At 37.8% G+C, this 16,022-nt stretch overlaps 1 protein-coding gene across 3 annotated transcripts in view; it reads right to left on the reverse strand.

The window, feature by feature from the left end:
- Nucleotides 1-16,022, reverse strand: part of UNC80 (unc-80 homolog, NALCN channel complex subunit) — a 241,703-nt gene that overhangs the window by 81,279 nt on the left and 144,402 nt on the right. For all 3 annotated transcript variants that reach the window (XM_032637295.1, XM_032637297.1, XM_032637294.1), the window contains 2 exons: nt 10,000-10,107; nt 8,678-8,816 (listed from right to left, as the gene is read on the reverse strand). In XM_032637295.1, the coding sequence (XP_032493186.1) occupies nt 8,678-8,816; nt 10,000-10,107 (247 nt within the window). The remainder of the gene's footprint in view (nt 1-8,677; nt 8,817-9,999; nt 10,108-16,022) is intronic.

A 16,022-nucleotide genomic window follows, 5' to 3' on the forward strand; every position in this document is an offset into this window, starting at 1 on the left:
AAGACCTGTATGCAGAAAACTATAAGAAACTGATGAAAGAAATTAAAGATGATACAAACAGATGGAGAGATATACCATGTTCTTGGATTGGAAGAATCAACATTGTGAAAATGACTACACTACCCAAAGCAATCTACAGATTCAATGCAATCTCTATCAAACTACCAATGACATTTTTCAGAGAACTAGAAAAAAAAATTCACAATTTATATGGAAACACAAAAGACCCCGAATGGCCAAAGCAATCTTGAGAAAGAAAAACGGAGCTGGAGGAATCAGGCTCCCTGACTTCAGACTATACTACAAAAGTACAGTAATGAAGACAGTACGGTACTTGTACAAAAACAGAAATATAGATCAATGGAACAGGACAGAAAGCCCAGAGATAAACCCATGCACATATGGTCACCTTATCTTTGATGAAGGAGACAAGAATATACAATGGAGAAAAGACAGCCTCTTCAATAAGTGGTGCTGGGAAAACTGGACAGCTACATGTAAAAGAATGAAATTAGAACACTCCCTAACACCACACACAAAAATAAACTCAAAATGGATTAAAGACCTAAATGTAAGGCCAGACACTATAAAACTCTTAGAGGAAAACATAGGCAGAACACTCTATGACATAACTCACAGCAAGATCCTTTTGGACCCACCTCCTAGAGAAATGGAAATAAAAACAAAAATAAACAAATGGGACCTAATGAAACGTAAAAGCTTTTGCACAGCAAAGGAAACCATAAAAAGATGAAAAGACAACCTTCAGAGTGGGAGAAAATATTTGTAAACGAACCAACTGACAAAGGATTAATCTCCAAAATATACATGCAGCTCATGCAGCTCAATTGCAAAGAAACAAACAACCCAATCCATAAATGGGCAGAAGACCTAAATACACATTTCTCCAAAGAAAATATACAGATTGCCAACAAACACATGAAAGGATGCTCAATGTCACTAATCATTAGAGAAATGCAAATCAAAACTACAATGAGGTATCACCTCACACCAGTCAGAATGGCCATCATCAAAAATCTACAAACAATAAATGCTGGAGAGGCTGTGGAGAAAAGGGAACCCTCTTGCACTGTTGGTGGGAATGTAAACTGATACAGCTTCTATGGCGGTTCCTTAAAAAACTAAAGATAGAACTACCATACGACCCAGCAATCCCACTAATGGTTATATACCCTGAGAAAACCATAATACAAAAAGAATCATGTGCCACAATGTTCATTGCAGGTCTATCTACAATAGCTAGGACATGGAAGCAACCTAAGTGTCCATCAACAGATGAATGGATAAAGAAGATGTGGCACATATATACAATGGAATAGTACTCAGTCATAAAAAGAAATGAAATTGAGTTATTTGTAGTAAGGTGGATGGACCTAGAGTCTGTCATACAGAGTGAAGTGAGTCAGAAAGAGTATAACAAATACCGTATGCTAACACATATATATGGAATCTAAAAAAAAACCAAAAATGGTTCTGAAGAACCTAGGGGGAGGACAGGAATAAAGATGCAGACATAGAGAATGGACTTGAGGGCACGGGGTGGGGGAAGGTTAAGCTCAGACAAAGTGAGAGATTGGCATGGACATATATACAATTCCAAATGTAAAATAGAAAGCTAGTGGGAAGCAGCTGCATAGCACAGGGAGATCAGCTCAGTGCTTTGTGTTCACCTAGAGGGTTGAGATAGGGCGGGTGGGAGGGAGATACAAGAGGGAGGAGATATGGGGATATACGTATAAGTATAGCTGATTCAGTTTGTTATACAACATCAACTAAAACAACATTGTAAAATAATTATAGTCCAATAAAGATGTTAAAATTTTTAAATAATAAAAATAACACTCATAAGGTAGACTCTATTAGAAACATCTACCCTTCCAAGAGGTAGAAGAGATTGAGAAACCAAAAGAGATTTCATGAACCATAATACCATTGTTTTTTGGGAGGGAGAGCCAAATATGAATAAGAGAAAGATCAGTGCTATGATAAGTTACAAAGTCAATGAATAATGAGGAAAAAAAATACACTCTGTAGCATAGATGGAGGAGCCAGTGTTGATCATAAAAATATAATTTAAAAACTCTCTTGTACTTTCCCCAAGATCCTCAAAACATGCTCAGGCAATTGTTAGAACAACTGGGGTTGAATCCCAGCTCTGAAACTTCTCTCCTATTGATCTTGGCCAAGCCTCTTAACTTCTTAACCTTTGTTTCTCTATTGGTAAAATGTCAATGATGATGATGAGAGTGAGGATGAGGATGCTGCTGATAGCTGCCTCCTAATTTGTTGTTAGAATAAAATAATGTATGAGAAAGTGCTTTGTGACATGAAAAGTACTACAGAATTCTAAAGCATATTTTATTTTTTAGAGGCAAATTGGTATATGGAAAGGGCATCTATTTGTAGTCAAAAGATCTGGGTTTGATTTCCTGGCTCTGCTATTCTGAGCTGTGTGCACTTGGTTAAAAGTCCTTTCAACCTTCTGAGTTGGATTTTGCGCGTTTATACAATCGTTGTTATGAGGATCAAGTAAGATAGTGTGTATGATAGAGTTCTAGAACAAATGTGAGCTACTGTCATCAGTAGCTTTTGATAATCTGTTTCTTAATCCTACCACCTCCTTAAATTTCCACTTTTTCTCTTTTCTTTACTTTTCTTTAAAGTGTATTTTTAAACACCATCGTTACTCTCTAAGTCATTGCAGTTGGAGTTCTTCCTCAATCTCTTTACTGAAACAGTTTTCTTGTAATGCTCACTAATCAGCAGATCCAGTGATATTTTTACAGCATTTCTTTTCTTTCAGTTTTTAACACTTTCATAACAATCTCCTTGAAAAGGATCTTCCTCTACTTCCATGGTTTGAGATTACTTAAGTTCTACTTTTCTGGTCGTTTTTCTGGGTTTTGCTGGTCAGCTCTTCTTCCTGTCCTTTGAAGGTAGAGAAAGCCAATGGCCTAGTGTTCATTCCTCAGCCCTCTCCTCTATACCAAGAAATCATCCTCCCCTGGAAATAATCCTCTCTCATTGTTTCAGCTGCCACATACATCAAGCTTTCCCAAGTTTCTCTCTAGCTATGGCCTTTCTCATTAGCTTTAGTGTCATATCACCACTGATATGTCTCCTCGTCATCTAAAAATCAGTTTCTAAAACCAAGCCACTCCACTCATTGCTGCCACTTTAAACTTGGCAATAATTCAACATTATATGCAACATTACTCTTTGGCATGGAACCCCTGAGTGGTTTCCCACAGTTCAGTGGAAAGTCCACACTCCTAACCCTGTTGTTCAAGGTCTGTTACAATGTGAGACCCGCTCACTTGCTTAATATTACAGACTAGCAACCTCTTTACAAAAGCCACCCCAGTCTCAATTCCTCCTCAGGCTTTCCAAATCAACCCAGTGCATTTCCACACCCCATGTGCCTTTGCATACACCATTTCCTCTTCCTTCTAGCTTTTCTTAAAGCTCAGTCCCCCTGTTCATAACTTCCATGAAAATGTCCATGGCTGTCCCATATTTAAGGAGCATGCCCTTCTCTCCGAAAAATACTTGGTAGAGAAGCAAAAATCTGATACTTAATGTGAACAAAGACATTTTACAAAGACATTTGATGCAGCATAGTATAAAAAAAGCAAAAGGCAAGAATCAACTAAAATTTCCAGGTTAAATAAATTGTTATATCCATTCATTCAATGGAATATTTGGTAGCCATTAAAAAGAATAGGCAAACTTATAGACTGATGTTAAAAATGGTCTCCTAGAGAGAACTCTTAACCACTTCTTGTTTGGCATTTCTCAATTCAAATTTATCTTTGTTCAAATTTTTAATATGCCTCAGTTTACCTTTTAACAGTTCTGGTGTCAGAAGAGGGAACCAAAGGAGACGCCCCCCCAACAGCCCACAGGAGAAATGAGCAACCCGGCATAGGTATCTGTTGAGACCTTGAGCTTGCTGCTTTCTCGCTGCCTCTGGAGGTCATGGGTAAGTCCCTCTCAAATCCTAGCACTGAAGTTTTTGTGTTATGAGCTTGCAGACTTTATCTGAGCCTTTCTTTTTCATGCTGGGTCCAGAAACCGGCTGCAGTTGGAATGAGTCAGACTTAAAAACCAGACTGGGCTCAGGAATGGACTGGTTCCAATTTAGAAACCAGACTGGATCCAGGGTCAGACTGGGTCTGACTTAAAACTGGACTGAGTCTAGTGTGAGGTCTCAGGTGAACAGAATTTTTTTTTTTTTTTAAGGAACAAGTAGGTTAACTATACCAAAGATAATCTTGAATTACATTGGCCACAGTGGAGAACTTTAAATCATCTTAGATAAGCCTATCCGTTTATGAGTTATCCTAGAGGAAAAAGTATTTCAGCCAGGCACTCACTATTAAGGGTAGAGGGAAAATTATTTTTCCTCCTTTACAGTTACTGGTGACCAGGATGAGACCCACTGGAATGCTTCCCTCACTCTGGAGCCTGCAGACATCACCCTGGGGAAACTGGCAGAAGCCGGCAAAGAGTAAGAATTTTTACTAACGTCAGCTCCCCCAGACCTCTCTACCTGTGGTGGCTGGTTGAGAGAAGAAGGTAAAATTTCACATTGCCGCTTCCTTTCCAAATTACCAAAAAAAAAAAAGGTTATTGATCCTTTCTCTCCCGGGGACAGCTATTGCCTTCTTGTCCATCTCATTTTTTGTCCTGAGAACTTAGCTTGGCAATCATCAGGTTGGGGAACTCAAAAATATAGCCAGGCAGAAATGTGGGTTACATTCCATTTGTGGCTAGGGTCCTCCCACTGCCAGCTCTCAGGGCAACTGTCTAAGTCCTTCTTTCTTTTGGCTATCTTTGGGGCTGGCTCTGGATGTTGTGCTCATGGGGTAGTTCAATACTGCCAGGAATATTTACTGTTTGTCTCGCTCGAACCTGACAAAATATTTGAAAAAAAAATTTTTTTTTTAAATTAGCTCTATAGTCAGAAGTTGGCCAAATTGGAAGCTGATATTCAGAGCCTGATAGGAACCATTTTTTAGGCCTTCTCCCCTAACCTAAAATAAAATTATGTACCCAGAGGGAACGAAAAACATGCTGAAGCCATTGCAGAAGGATTTACTGAAGCGTTCCAAAGACACACAGCTCTAGAACGCAGGAATCTTTTGATTTCCATCTTAGAGCTCTTCTCCATGATAGAAAGAAGAAAACTAAGAATAATGTAGTTGGATGGTTGGGTCAGCATCTCGATAGTCAGGCTGCAACCCAATCTTTCAAGGAATTAAAGACAACTGTCTAACACACTAAGTCTTTGTAAGAACAGAAATGTGGCTCTAGAAACAACTCAAAGCCCACCTATCCTTTTTACCTATCCCCAAATTTCCCCTATTTATCTCAAAAGGCTTGCAGATATTGTTAAAAAAAAACACTGGATTTAGGAAACAAAAGCCTTTTTTGGAGAAATTTATATCTTTTCTCTGTGCCTTTGAGATATAAACGTTCTACCTGGTCTTCTCTAGGAACCCAAAGCCATCTCTGGAAATGTAAACTTCAGGGAAGTAATTCTTATCAGAAAAAGAAGGGAGCTGTTTTGGAAATTAAGTGAATGAAAAATCTTAATAGTCTTTTCCACAAATATTAGTAAAAGTTTTAGCTATCTGAGTAGGTAACCTTAACTTATTTTATCTGCCAGAAACACAATTTAGATCCAACTGTTCTTTTATAAACTAGTCAGTTTTGCATTATCATACCTGTCTCATGGCCAAAATTTTAAAACTAAAGCTATAAGATCTCTGCATCTGTCTGTATGTTTATGTATATCTCTGTTTGCATGTTGTAGATGTGTGATATTTTTCTACCTTTGGATGGTATCGCCAAAATTAATGTGTAAAGAGCTCTATTAATTGGCTTAAAGACAAACAAGCATTTACATAAATCAAGTATACTCTCAGAAACCAACCAAAAATTTTTTCAAGTTCATTTGATCTAGGATAATCTTCAGTAAATAAAAAGTGGTTTAAGTTTGTTGGTTTAATCAAAATAGGTATGTCTTTAGAGTTATTAGCATTAAATATAATACTTTTATCCTACCTAGGTTTACTAAAAATCAAATAAACTCATGTTATAGAATTTGTCAGAAAGAAAAATAACTTAAAATGATGGTTATCTGTTTAATGTCTCATGAAATTTTCATGAATATTCTAAACATAATTGTTAAGAACAAATAAATTAAATAGATGTAAATAAAAGTTTACTTTTTAAAAAAGTAAAAAGTTTATAAATAAATTTTTCAACATTATGCTTTATGGTATGTCTACTTAAAAATAGTTTCTAAAATCTTTTTGGTAACTTGAAACCTTAAAGTTATGCTGAGATAAGTGAAATGATGGATATTCATCGAATATCTAGATCATTTCCAAATAAGATACAATACTGAGACATTAATTACTGAACATAGCTTTATCTACTTTTGGCTTCCTTTTCAGAGGCACTAAAGATATTTGCGTTTATTACTAAACATGTTTTGTGCCACAATGAAAAATTTACTAAGAAAGAACATACTTCCAGAAATCGTGAAATGTATTTATAAATTTGCCAACCCACAGAATGCTAGTATAACAGACACTCCACAATTGCTTACGTCTTAGTTTCACTAGGAAAAAACAGTTCTAAGCATTAAGAATTCTAATCAATACATACAATTAAAACTACTTAGAAAACTTCATGGAATTGAACCTTGGGTCCACATCCCTCAGTTAAAAAGGGCTTCTCCAAACTCTTGGAACTGCATACCAGCTGGAGACCTAAAATTAAAATTGACTAAGGAGGTTCTTACCCAGAGGCAGATGGCATCTTGTGGTAGACAGCTGTCTCCCAAGATTGCAGATCAAGGTCTTTATCACCAATATGAAATGTTTATTCCTTTTGCCTTTTCACTACTTGCTTTTTCTCTCTGTTAATGCATAGGAAGATAATGCTCCTTAACTCTGGCAACTGCTGATGAATCTACTGCTAAGGCCGTAGCTGAACAGCCAAAGTCCCACGGTTTTCTTGCTAAGGTAAATTTAGATAATAGAATTGCTTTAGATTAGTTATTGGCTGAACATGTGCCATAGCAAATGTCTCCTGCTGCGCCCTGATCAATATCTCTAGTATTGTAGCAAATGCAGAAAATTAACAAACAAGCCACTTGGTTAAACAGGTACATCCTTTGATTTATTTGATACCAGCTAGTTTGGTTCACTGGGGCCCTGGCTAAGGAGTACACTTTAGTCTCTTGATATTATCCTCCTAATAGTTATCACTGTAGTCTCTGTGGTGTGCTATATTCTCTCAAAGGTCTTAAATGCATGTTCACAGCCATCAGCAGTACATTAGCTGGTCTTACTGTGCTTGGAGAAACAGGAACAAGATGAACAACGAGATGAACAGCAAAACAATTCTTCCACGGACATGACATCATTAGCTACTATGAGTTTCACAATGAGACAAGAGAAACTTAACTCTGATGGTGACAAAGAGTGGCATTAATACTAAATTTTTGGTCACCTTTTCACATACGAGAGGATGACCAAAAGGGGGAAATTGTTAAGTTGTTTTAAAAGGAGACTATTAGACTGAGGTAGCTCTAATGCCACGGCAGCTTACATAAGCAAACCAAAATCTATGCCTATAAACACCTCAAGGTTACAAATCAAAATGCTAAGGATAACCAATCACAAACAGCTAACTAGGCTTTACGCTACAGACAATAAATAATTGCTTTTCTTTGCTTCTGCCTTTTCTCTATAAAAGTCTCTCCCTGAGCTACTCTTGGTGGAGTGCTCCTAACCACTTGTAGCTTGGCACTGCCTGATTGGAATCAATTTTTGTTCAAATAAACTCTTAAAAAAGTCTCCTAGATAAAAATGCAAAATGAAGAAGTCTTTATGGTATGTCCTATTTGTGTGAAAAAGGAAACGTAATATATACATACATAGGTATGTGTGTATATATATATATATATATATATATGCATAGTTTACCCCAGAGGTTTCCTGGGAAATTTAAAAATTGTCACCTCTGAGAAAGAGGACTGGGAGTCATGGGAAAGAGGGTGATACTTTTAAACTTCATACACTCTTATATTATTTGAATTTTAACCATGTGCATTTTCAATTAAAATAACTATAAAATAAAGGAATATGCACAAAAAATGGAAAACGATGAAGAATCCAGATTCTACCTCTACCATTTGTTAGCTATGTGGCTTTGGACACATCGCTTAAATTTCACAAATTTATTTTGATATTGTGATTTGAACACAGACTATTACTCACATAAGATTTAATAAAATTAATAATGGTTGTTCATGGTCAATCTGGGAAATCACAACGCACAAAAAGAATTTTATATTTTGTGAAATATAGTGAAAATGTAGGTTCTGGGGGAAATCATTCTCTATAATTTGGTAACATCTTGGGAGAGACATGCTGCCCTTGTGCAAACTATACAGTGACATGAAAAGGGTGCACACAGAACCTAGGCCTGTTTCTGTTTAGTGCACAGCTCTGTCTAGAGGTCCAGCCATTGCTAGCAATCTGACCTAAGGGTGAAAATGGAATGAATGTGCCTCTCTCTTGCTTAAATGCTGGGATGAGTGGCAGCAGGACCAGAGTCCCAGGTGGTCTTTCTTTACCTGCTGCCCCTGCCATGTGCTCATCCATGCTGAGCAGGAGCTCCCAGGCAGCTGGCTGGATGTCTCCATACATCTCCTCTGTCAGAATTGGTGCTGCCTTGATTAGCAGAGATAAGGGAGCAGGCGACAGGCTCATCACCTGGAAAAAGATGGAAATGATGTCGTAAAATCTTTGAAGACACTGATTGCTGTACTCCTCTAGAGTGTTAAGTGTCACTTCCCCTCTCTCTGCTTTCCTTAAATGACCTTAAAATACGTTCCAAAGTGGGAGCGTATTTACTGGCATGATGTATAATAAGCTTTATACCCTATCAGTTGATGTATAATTACCCCCAAATCATATTAATTTTATAATACTTTCACCACAAAAATTAATTTGCAACCACCTAGGGAGTAAACTGTAGAATAAGTATAGCTCTGTGAGAAAGAAGGACTCCAGCCAATATATCTTTGTGTTTAAAGTCCTGGTGGACTTACATAGCATCTTATCTTCCTTCCTGTTAGAAGCTGATTTCCACTGGAAACTGTGATCAGCCTCTAATTTATAAAGGAGTCCCATTCAGAAAGTTAGTTTTCTAAGCCAGTGAACTTGGATGGCATTTTCCCTTCAAAACATTATACATTGTGGTTATTGCTCCAGGTTAGCCAACAAAATCCCATTTAATCCATTATTTCAAATAATTTTGGTGATAAATGTAGGTTTGGGGCAAGCCTAGGTCTTTAACCATCGTTTAAAACACTTTCTAGAAAAACAGGAAACTTTTTTTTCTCTTCCCCTGGGAAATGTATTATGATTTAGAGTTTAGGTTGTAATAACAATATAACTGTGCCAAGCACTGGATAAGTAGATAAATATACTATCTTTTTTAATCCATGCAATAATTCTTTGAGATGGGTCTAGTGTTAAAATCCCCATTTTAGAGATTAGGCAACTAAAACTGAGAAAAATTAAGTTAACTTGCCCAAGGTCCCAGAGCCAGAGCAGCAGGTATAGGATTTGAAACCCAACTGTCTCATTCCAAGACCTATGAGCGTCACTACCACACATTGGTGGGAAGCTGGCTCCATTAGAGTGGAGAGAGTGGGAAGAGGCATGGTTCTAGCCAAGCCCCCCCAAGCCTTGTCTCTATGGAAGTTGGCTGTCCAGCAAGAAGGGATTTCTCCTTGCATACTTGGTAGCATTCTTGCTCACCAAATTAGAGGGGCCTTTATGCCAACACTGTGCCAGTTGGCATTGTATGTCCCAAACATTAGTAAACAAGATATCTGGAGTTCCCTCCTTATTACTGCTCTGTGAACATTTCTGATCCATGCATCAATACCTGTAGTCTGATGTATTTCAGCATTCCAGAGTCCTTTTTCCCCTCTAGGTTGGCATCTGAAACTCTCTTTTTCAGCGAAGGTGTCCTCAGGCATGATTTATCTGAGCACTGGAAAGAACATAAGATAGGTGACGAAGAGTGTTGTGTTCTCTCAAAACCCAACAGTGCTGTTTTCCTCCAAATTCTCCAAACAACCAACTGGTTCTAATGCAACAGATAATTTCAGTAAGGACTTTTTATGGGCCTGCACTTTCTGAAAGTGATAAAAGCAGTTAATTTTGTAATGAAAAGGTAGCTTAGGGGTATTTAGCAACAAACTGCTCTTTTACCACTGAGGAGACCAGGACCCAGAGAGGTGGAGTAGCTTGACCAAATTGCAAAACTGGTTATTAGTAGAATAAGGAAAGGACAGGATCTCCTGATTTCCATTTCAGGGCTAATTATATTCCACCAAGCTGTTAAAAACACAAATCTTTTAAAATATTGCCAGTTAAAAGCCACTCTCTCTAATAATCCCTTTAAAGGGTTGGATGTTACAAGTTGATTATTTGGAAGAGAAAATGTCTCACAGAGGAGTGTTAGGAAGTGAAGGATAAAAGACTCATCAACGAAGTACGAGTTCATAGCATCCATCATCCAGGTAAAGTGTTTTTTTGTTTGTTTTTTTAAAAACCCATTCTTGCCTATTGGAGGCAGCAGCTCTTCTTTCAAATTGTCCCCTCAACCGGGGTCCAGAATAAGCCTGACATCTGCATACACACGGAGGAGACATTTTCTTCCCCTGACTCTCTAAGTGCCAAGGAATGGAGTGGACAGAGCAGCTGGGAGAATGATTGCTCCAGTGGTGGCAGGCCCTTGTTTATTTATCCTGAGTCCTGATGCCTCCATTTTTGCACTCCAGGCTGTGCAAACAGGGAATCCATCCCTTTGCACACACAGTATAAATGCTCATTTGTTTTTCCAGTGACATGTCAATGAAACACTCTCTCCCTCAGTGCCAAGGGAAAACAACTGAACTCCTTAAGAATTTCTGAACAGAGCTTCACAGTGTTATAGATGGAGATATTTTGAAAGAAAAAGCAAATCTAAAAAGTACATGCATGTTCCAAGAAAGTCTTTCAAAACTCTGACAAAAAGACCCAAGACAATGCGTCTGTTATGTGACCAGTATGGAATGAACTCTTAAACGAATCTACTTGGAAACAAATGAATCAGAGCTCTTGCTGTGTTTTCTAAAGATTTAAAAAAAAAAAAGTGGAGGCACATACTTGGGAACACATATCATTTGGGGAGAGAAATCCTGCTTGGGAATAAATATCATCTGGGTAAAGAAATCCTGCAATGCTTTATTTCCCCCCTGTGAATGTAAAAGCAAAATATAGCATAAATATCATGCTTATTTTATATAATTTGAAAACTTCTAAAATCATATATGGCAGTCATTTTCCATATAAATATAGGGGTGTATCTGACTTTGTAAAAAATCAAGGTATTTTAAAAGTGGCATCTTTCTGCTTTTATTCGATTTATTAAAAAAATGTAAATTGCAGAATACCTGGAAAATACAAAAAAACTGTGAAGAAGAAAATAAAAATCCTTATAATCCTCAACGCAGTAATGGCCATTATTTGGTTCCTTTCAGCCCTTTGTCCCCCTAGGCATCTTAGCAAAGCTGTGACAATGCTATATATGTGGTATACAGTTTTAAACATTTCATTTCACTGTGATTTTATGATGAATATTCCCCAGGTTGTTAGAGTTATTTTAAAATTGATTTTTAAATTTTGAAAATATTTTATTGCTTTCTCCTTTGGCTGGACAGTTTATCTTTTCAGGGTTACCTTTGAACAATACTTTTGATTAATTTATAGGAATTTTACGCAAGCAGATACAGAAAAATACTCAGAGGAAAAAGGACAAACATTTATGTCTGTTTCTCACACTCTGTGAAATGTAGGCTTCTGTTTAATCCTGTCTGCTGCGGACAGAAGGTATAAGTCAAGCTTCTCAAATATCAAATATTTAATATCCTGGCATGCTTCCTTAAGAAGCCTGGTGTGTTCTGCTGGCTTCAAGATATTAGGATGTTTGTTTTAGTGGAAAGGGAAGGGAATTGGAAAGGCTTTTACACTAGGGTGATGGGCTAGGAACTCTTCTTGAGTGACTTGTTCAGGCCTGAAAACAGGTATTAAAGATGGGTACACGTGTGATGGGCACTTGGGTACCCTATGTGAGGTCCTTAAAGTCCTCTACTGGTGTGACCCTGACTCAGACTAACAACATTATCATCAGCTGCTTTTTGCTTTGGTAACGTGGTGTAAAACTTGGCTAGAAGAGAGTAAGAAAATGGATGGATTAGGAGGCTGGTTCTGAAGGTATTTATAACCATATTATGTAATTATAACCATTAGTGGTTCCTGAAGAGTTAGAAATTTCACTGGACTGTGAGATGTAGGTGGTGGTTGGAAACACACATCAATCAGGGACTGCAAAGAAAACCAAAACTAGTAACCCAAGACTGAAGGACAGAATTTACCACTAATAGGGGATGTCATTCATTGTTGAGTCGATCTACCAGAGGAAGCTATGGTCAGTGGGAGGACATTATACAGTCCCAAGAGCTGGCAAGGATACTGGGACATGCTTGCTATGGGATGGTGTAGAACTTCAGATAAAATCTTTAGTGCAAAACCTATCCTTTAACTATCCAGGGAATTATCACTTGTGGTGTTTGGATCAGAAAGAGGAGGGGTTGGTCCCAACAAATTCCTGTCCTAGGGAATTAGGGGACCGAGTCTGATTCATTTAGTGATGGTTACTGGGGCTGAGAAATGATGATGCAACCTTGAGACTTCAGTCTAAGTACAAGATGAATAAAGCAGGGGTTGCTGGTCAGGGGACAGAGATGAGTCAGCAGACAGAGATGATGCAGAAAGAAGCAGAGATGAGAGACTGTCCACCCTGAGATGGACAGCTGCTTTGGATCTCATTCCTTTGAGGCTTGACTGTGTTTCCCACCTGTCCTTCGTTTCATGAGATTCTGCTATATCCTTTGAAGAAACTCTAATTATTTGAACAAATTTCAATGGGTTTCTATTACTCACAACAAAATATTATTGACAACGGAGGCATAATACGTTTAAGTAAAATAGTTTAAGTAAAAATAGTTTAAGTAATAATTTTACTTATTCATTTAATAATTCAAGTATGTTTATTAAGAAATGACCATTTGCCAGGAACAGGGCTAACTTCTGAGGATATGCTGAGGAGCAAAACCCCCATGATACACCATTCTGGAGAGTGTATCTTACCAGGAGAGACTGTTAGCAAACAAATGAAAATTCAAGATAAGTAGAAAAGGAGATACATGTCATAAATGATGATAACACTGTGGAAATAATGAGGTATTTAACATTTGGGAAAATTGGAGTCAGCCTACTGGGTTCTTTGGGAAAGGGATTGCCTCGCGTTTCTGGAAAGAAACATGCCAATAGAAGTATAGTATTTCCCCAGAGGTAACCCAGACCCTTTGTGTCTCATACATCTTTGACATAGGAGTTATTTATGTCATAGTGAAGAGTAATTCTGACCCATGAAATCAAGACCTAGGGCTTGGTCTTGGCCTCACAGCTGTGTTTTCCATAGCTTTAGAAAAATATTAGTCCTGCAGGAGATCAGGTGGCCTCTTGCCATTTACACTGGCTTCACAAAATTTATGGACACTATGCCCTTTCTTTTTTTGTGGTACATATAACCTTTTAGTTACCTCTCCTTTTTGACTGAAAGGAAAAAATGTTTTATCTACCCATTTCCATCAGCAAGCACTAATTGCGCATTACTCTGTTTAGAACATAGCATTAGACAAGGTACAGATATACAGGAAAATTCAAAGAATTCTTTGGTGAATTCACCTTTCAGTGAAGGTGATATATATAATGATAGCTTACCTAAACCTCTCAAATTTGGAAGTGCACTAAAACAGACTAACAGAATGTACAGTGAGTCTCTGAGCACTGAAATGTAGATTAGCAGATTGATCAGAGTTAGAAGGGTTACAAAATGTACTAGCTGCCACAAATATATTCTGCCACAAAAACCAATTAAAAAGGAAACACGAATGAAATACCAATTGCTCATAAGTCTCGATTTTAATCAGAATCACTGCTTTTATTCTTGATTTATTGCCTACTCTGTTTTCATTTGGGCTCTGAAAATGTGGGCATTGTTCATTCATGTGACAGATTCAGAACAGGCAAATGGAAACATCATGAGAGAATAAAAAAGAAGCTTGAACAGGAGGCTGGCATTTTGGAAATAAAATGTTTATCACAGAAGACTCAATACATCTTTTCAGCTCTCCACCTGCGTGACTAATTTAAGTGTGTTAGGGTTAGGGAACACTTATACTCTTGCTTTACTTTCCCTTTCAAAAGGTTGGTAACTTTTTCTGCTGCTTCAGGTCAGTGTCCTGGATGGGCCAGAGGTGAAAGGCACTCATGAAACATCATAGAACTCTACAGCCCACTCACTCACTCAATATTATAGTCTCTCTGCCATAGTGAGGTACTCTGTTAGGTATCACACCGGATGCAAAATGTGTAAGACTGCCTCAGTTCTCAAGAAGCTTTATAATTAAGTGAGAAGAGAAATAGGGATGTAAGTAGCCCCACTTTGCAGGCAGAGCAATCTTAAAAACCTCTCGGTGCTTGTCACTATTCACAGGATAAAGACTAAAATCCTTCCCGAGGCCTCAGAGGCTCAACCTGGTCTGCTGTCTACCTGCTTGTGCAGCCTCATCAGGCACCACGGTCCTCCGTGCTCCAGCCATCATCCCTGGTTCAAAGTCTTATTCATAAGATCTCTCAGCACAGAGTGCTTCTCCTTCATTGTGCTTATCGTTGTTGCAATTTTACATCAACTTGGGATGTTTGTTTGATTAATTTCTGTCTCTAGACTAGACTGTGTGCATCTTACAAGGGTAGGGCCATACCTCTTTGGCCATTACTATACCCAACACAGTATGGACTCAGCACGGTCCAGAATCTCTTTAAAATATGCTGAATAGACACATTGATGGATGGATCAATGAATGAATGAATAATTGAATGAAGGATGTGAAAAGCACAAGTAAACCATCATTGTAGTTTAGAGGAAGAAGGAATAGAAAATGTCATTAATCATCCACCTGCAGTATGCCCAGTGGTAAATGCTAGGGAGATCAGAAAAGAAGGAGGCGGCACTTGAGCTGGATCTTGAAGGATGTTTGGGTTCAGCCACATGTAGATTACAGGTGAAGATACAGCTGGAGCAAAGGTATGGAAGTAAGAAATCTCAGCGTGTGTATGGTGAACAATGAACATTAGGTTGGCGTATTTTTACAATTTTCAACATATATGGTTTTCTTCTAAAGCTAAGGGAGTTTTTATATGAAGGAGAACTTACCTAAATAAAAATAGGTTTTCTTTGTATGAAGTGTCATTTATGTTTGAGATACATGTGTGTACATACATGTATCTCAAACATAAATGCATGTCTATGTACATGCATACACATACAAACATATATACACATACACACTTTTCTCTTTATGTCATCATTTAGCAGTTCATGTAGTTTCCCCACCTGATTTCCCCTCAGAATTTGTGCAGTTTGAATACCGGTAGATGCAATAGAGTCTAGTTGAAAAAGCCCTGACTTTGAAATTCCATGTTTATAAATTAAAGTCTAGCTGTTCTAGATGTGAAGTGTGGACAATCCCATCTTTCTGAACCTCAACATTTTCATCTGTAAAATGTGATGAAGAGTATCTCCTGCACGAGATTTGCAAGAATCAAAAAGTACTTTGTCAATGATGTATACCTACCTTATACGCTCATACATATGCTTTGAAGAAAATACTAAAAGGTCATATCCCAGAAGGCAAATTAGCACACTTATGATACGCATGAGATACATTTTTTTTTTCTTTAGGATCTCTTTAGGAGCTCTTGTATTAGCCAAAATTTCTTCCATATACCCATATT

Source organism: Phocoena sinus, chromosome 7, assembly GCF_008692025.1.
Source record: "Phocoena sinus isolate mPhoSin1 chromosome 7, mPhoSin1.pri, whole genome shotgun sequence".
Classification (NCBI taxonomy): domain Eukaryota; kingdom Metazoa; phylum Chordata; class Mammalia; order Artiodactyla; family Phocoenidae; genus Phocoena; species Phocoena sinus.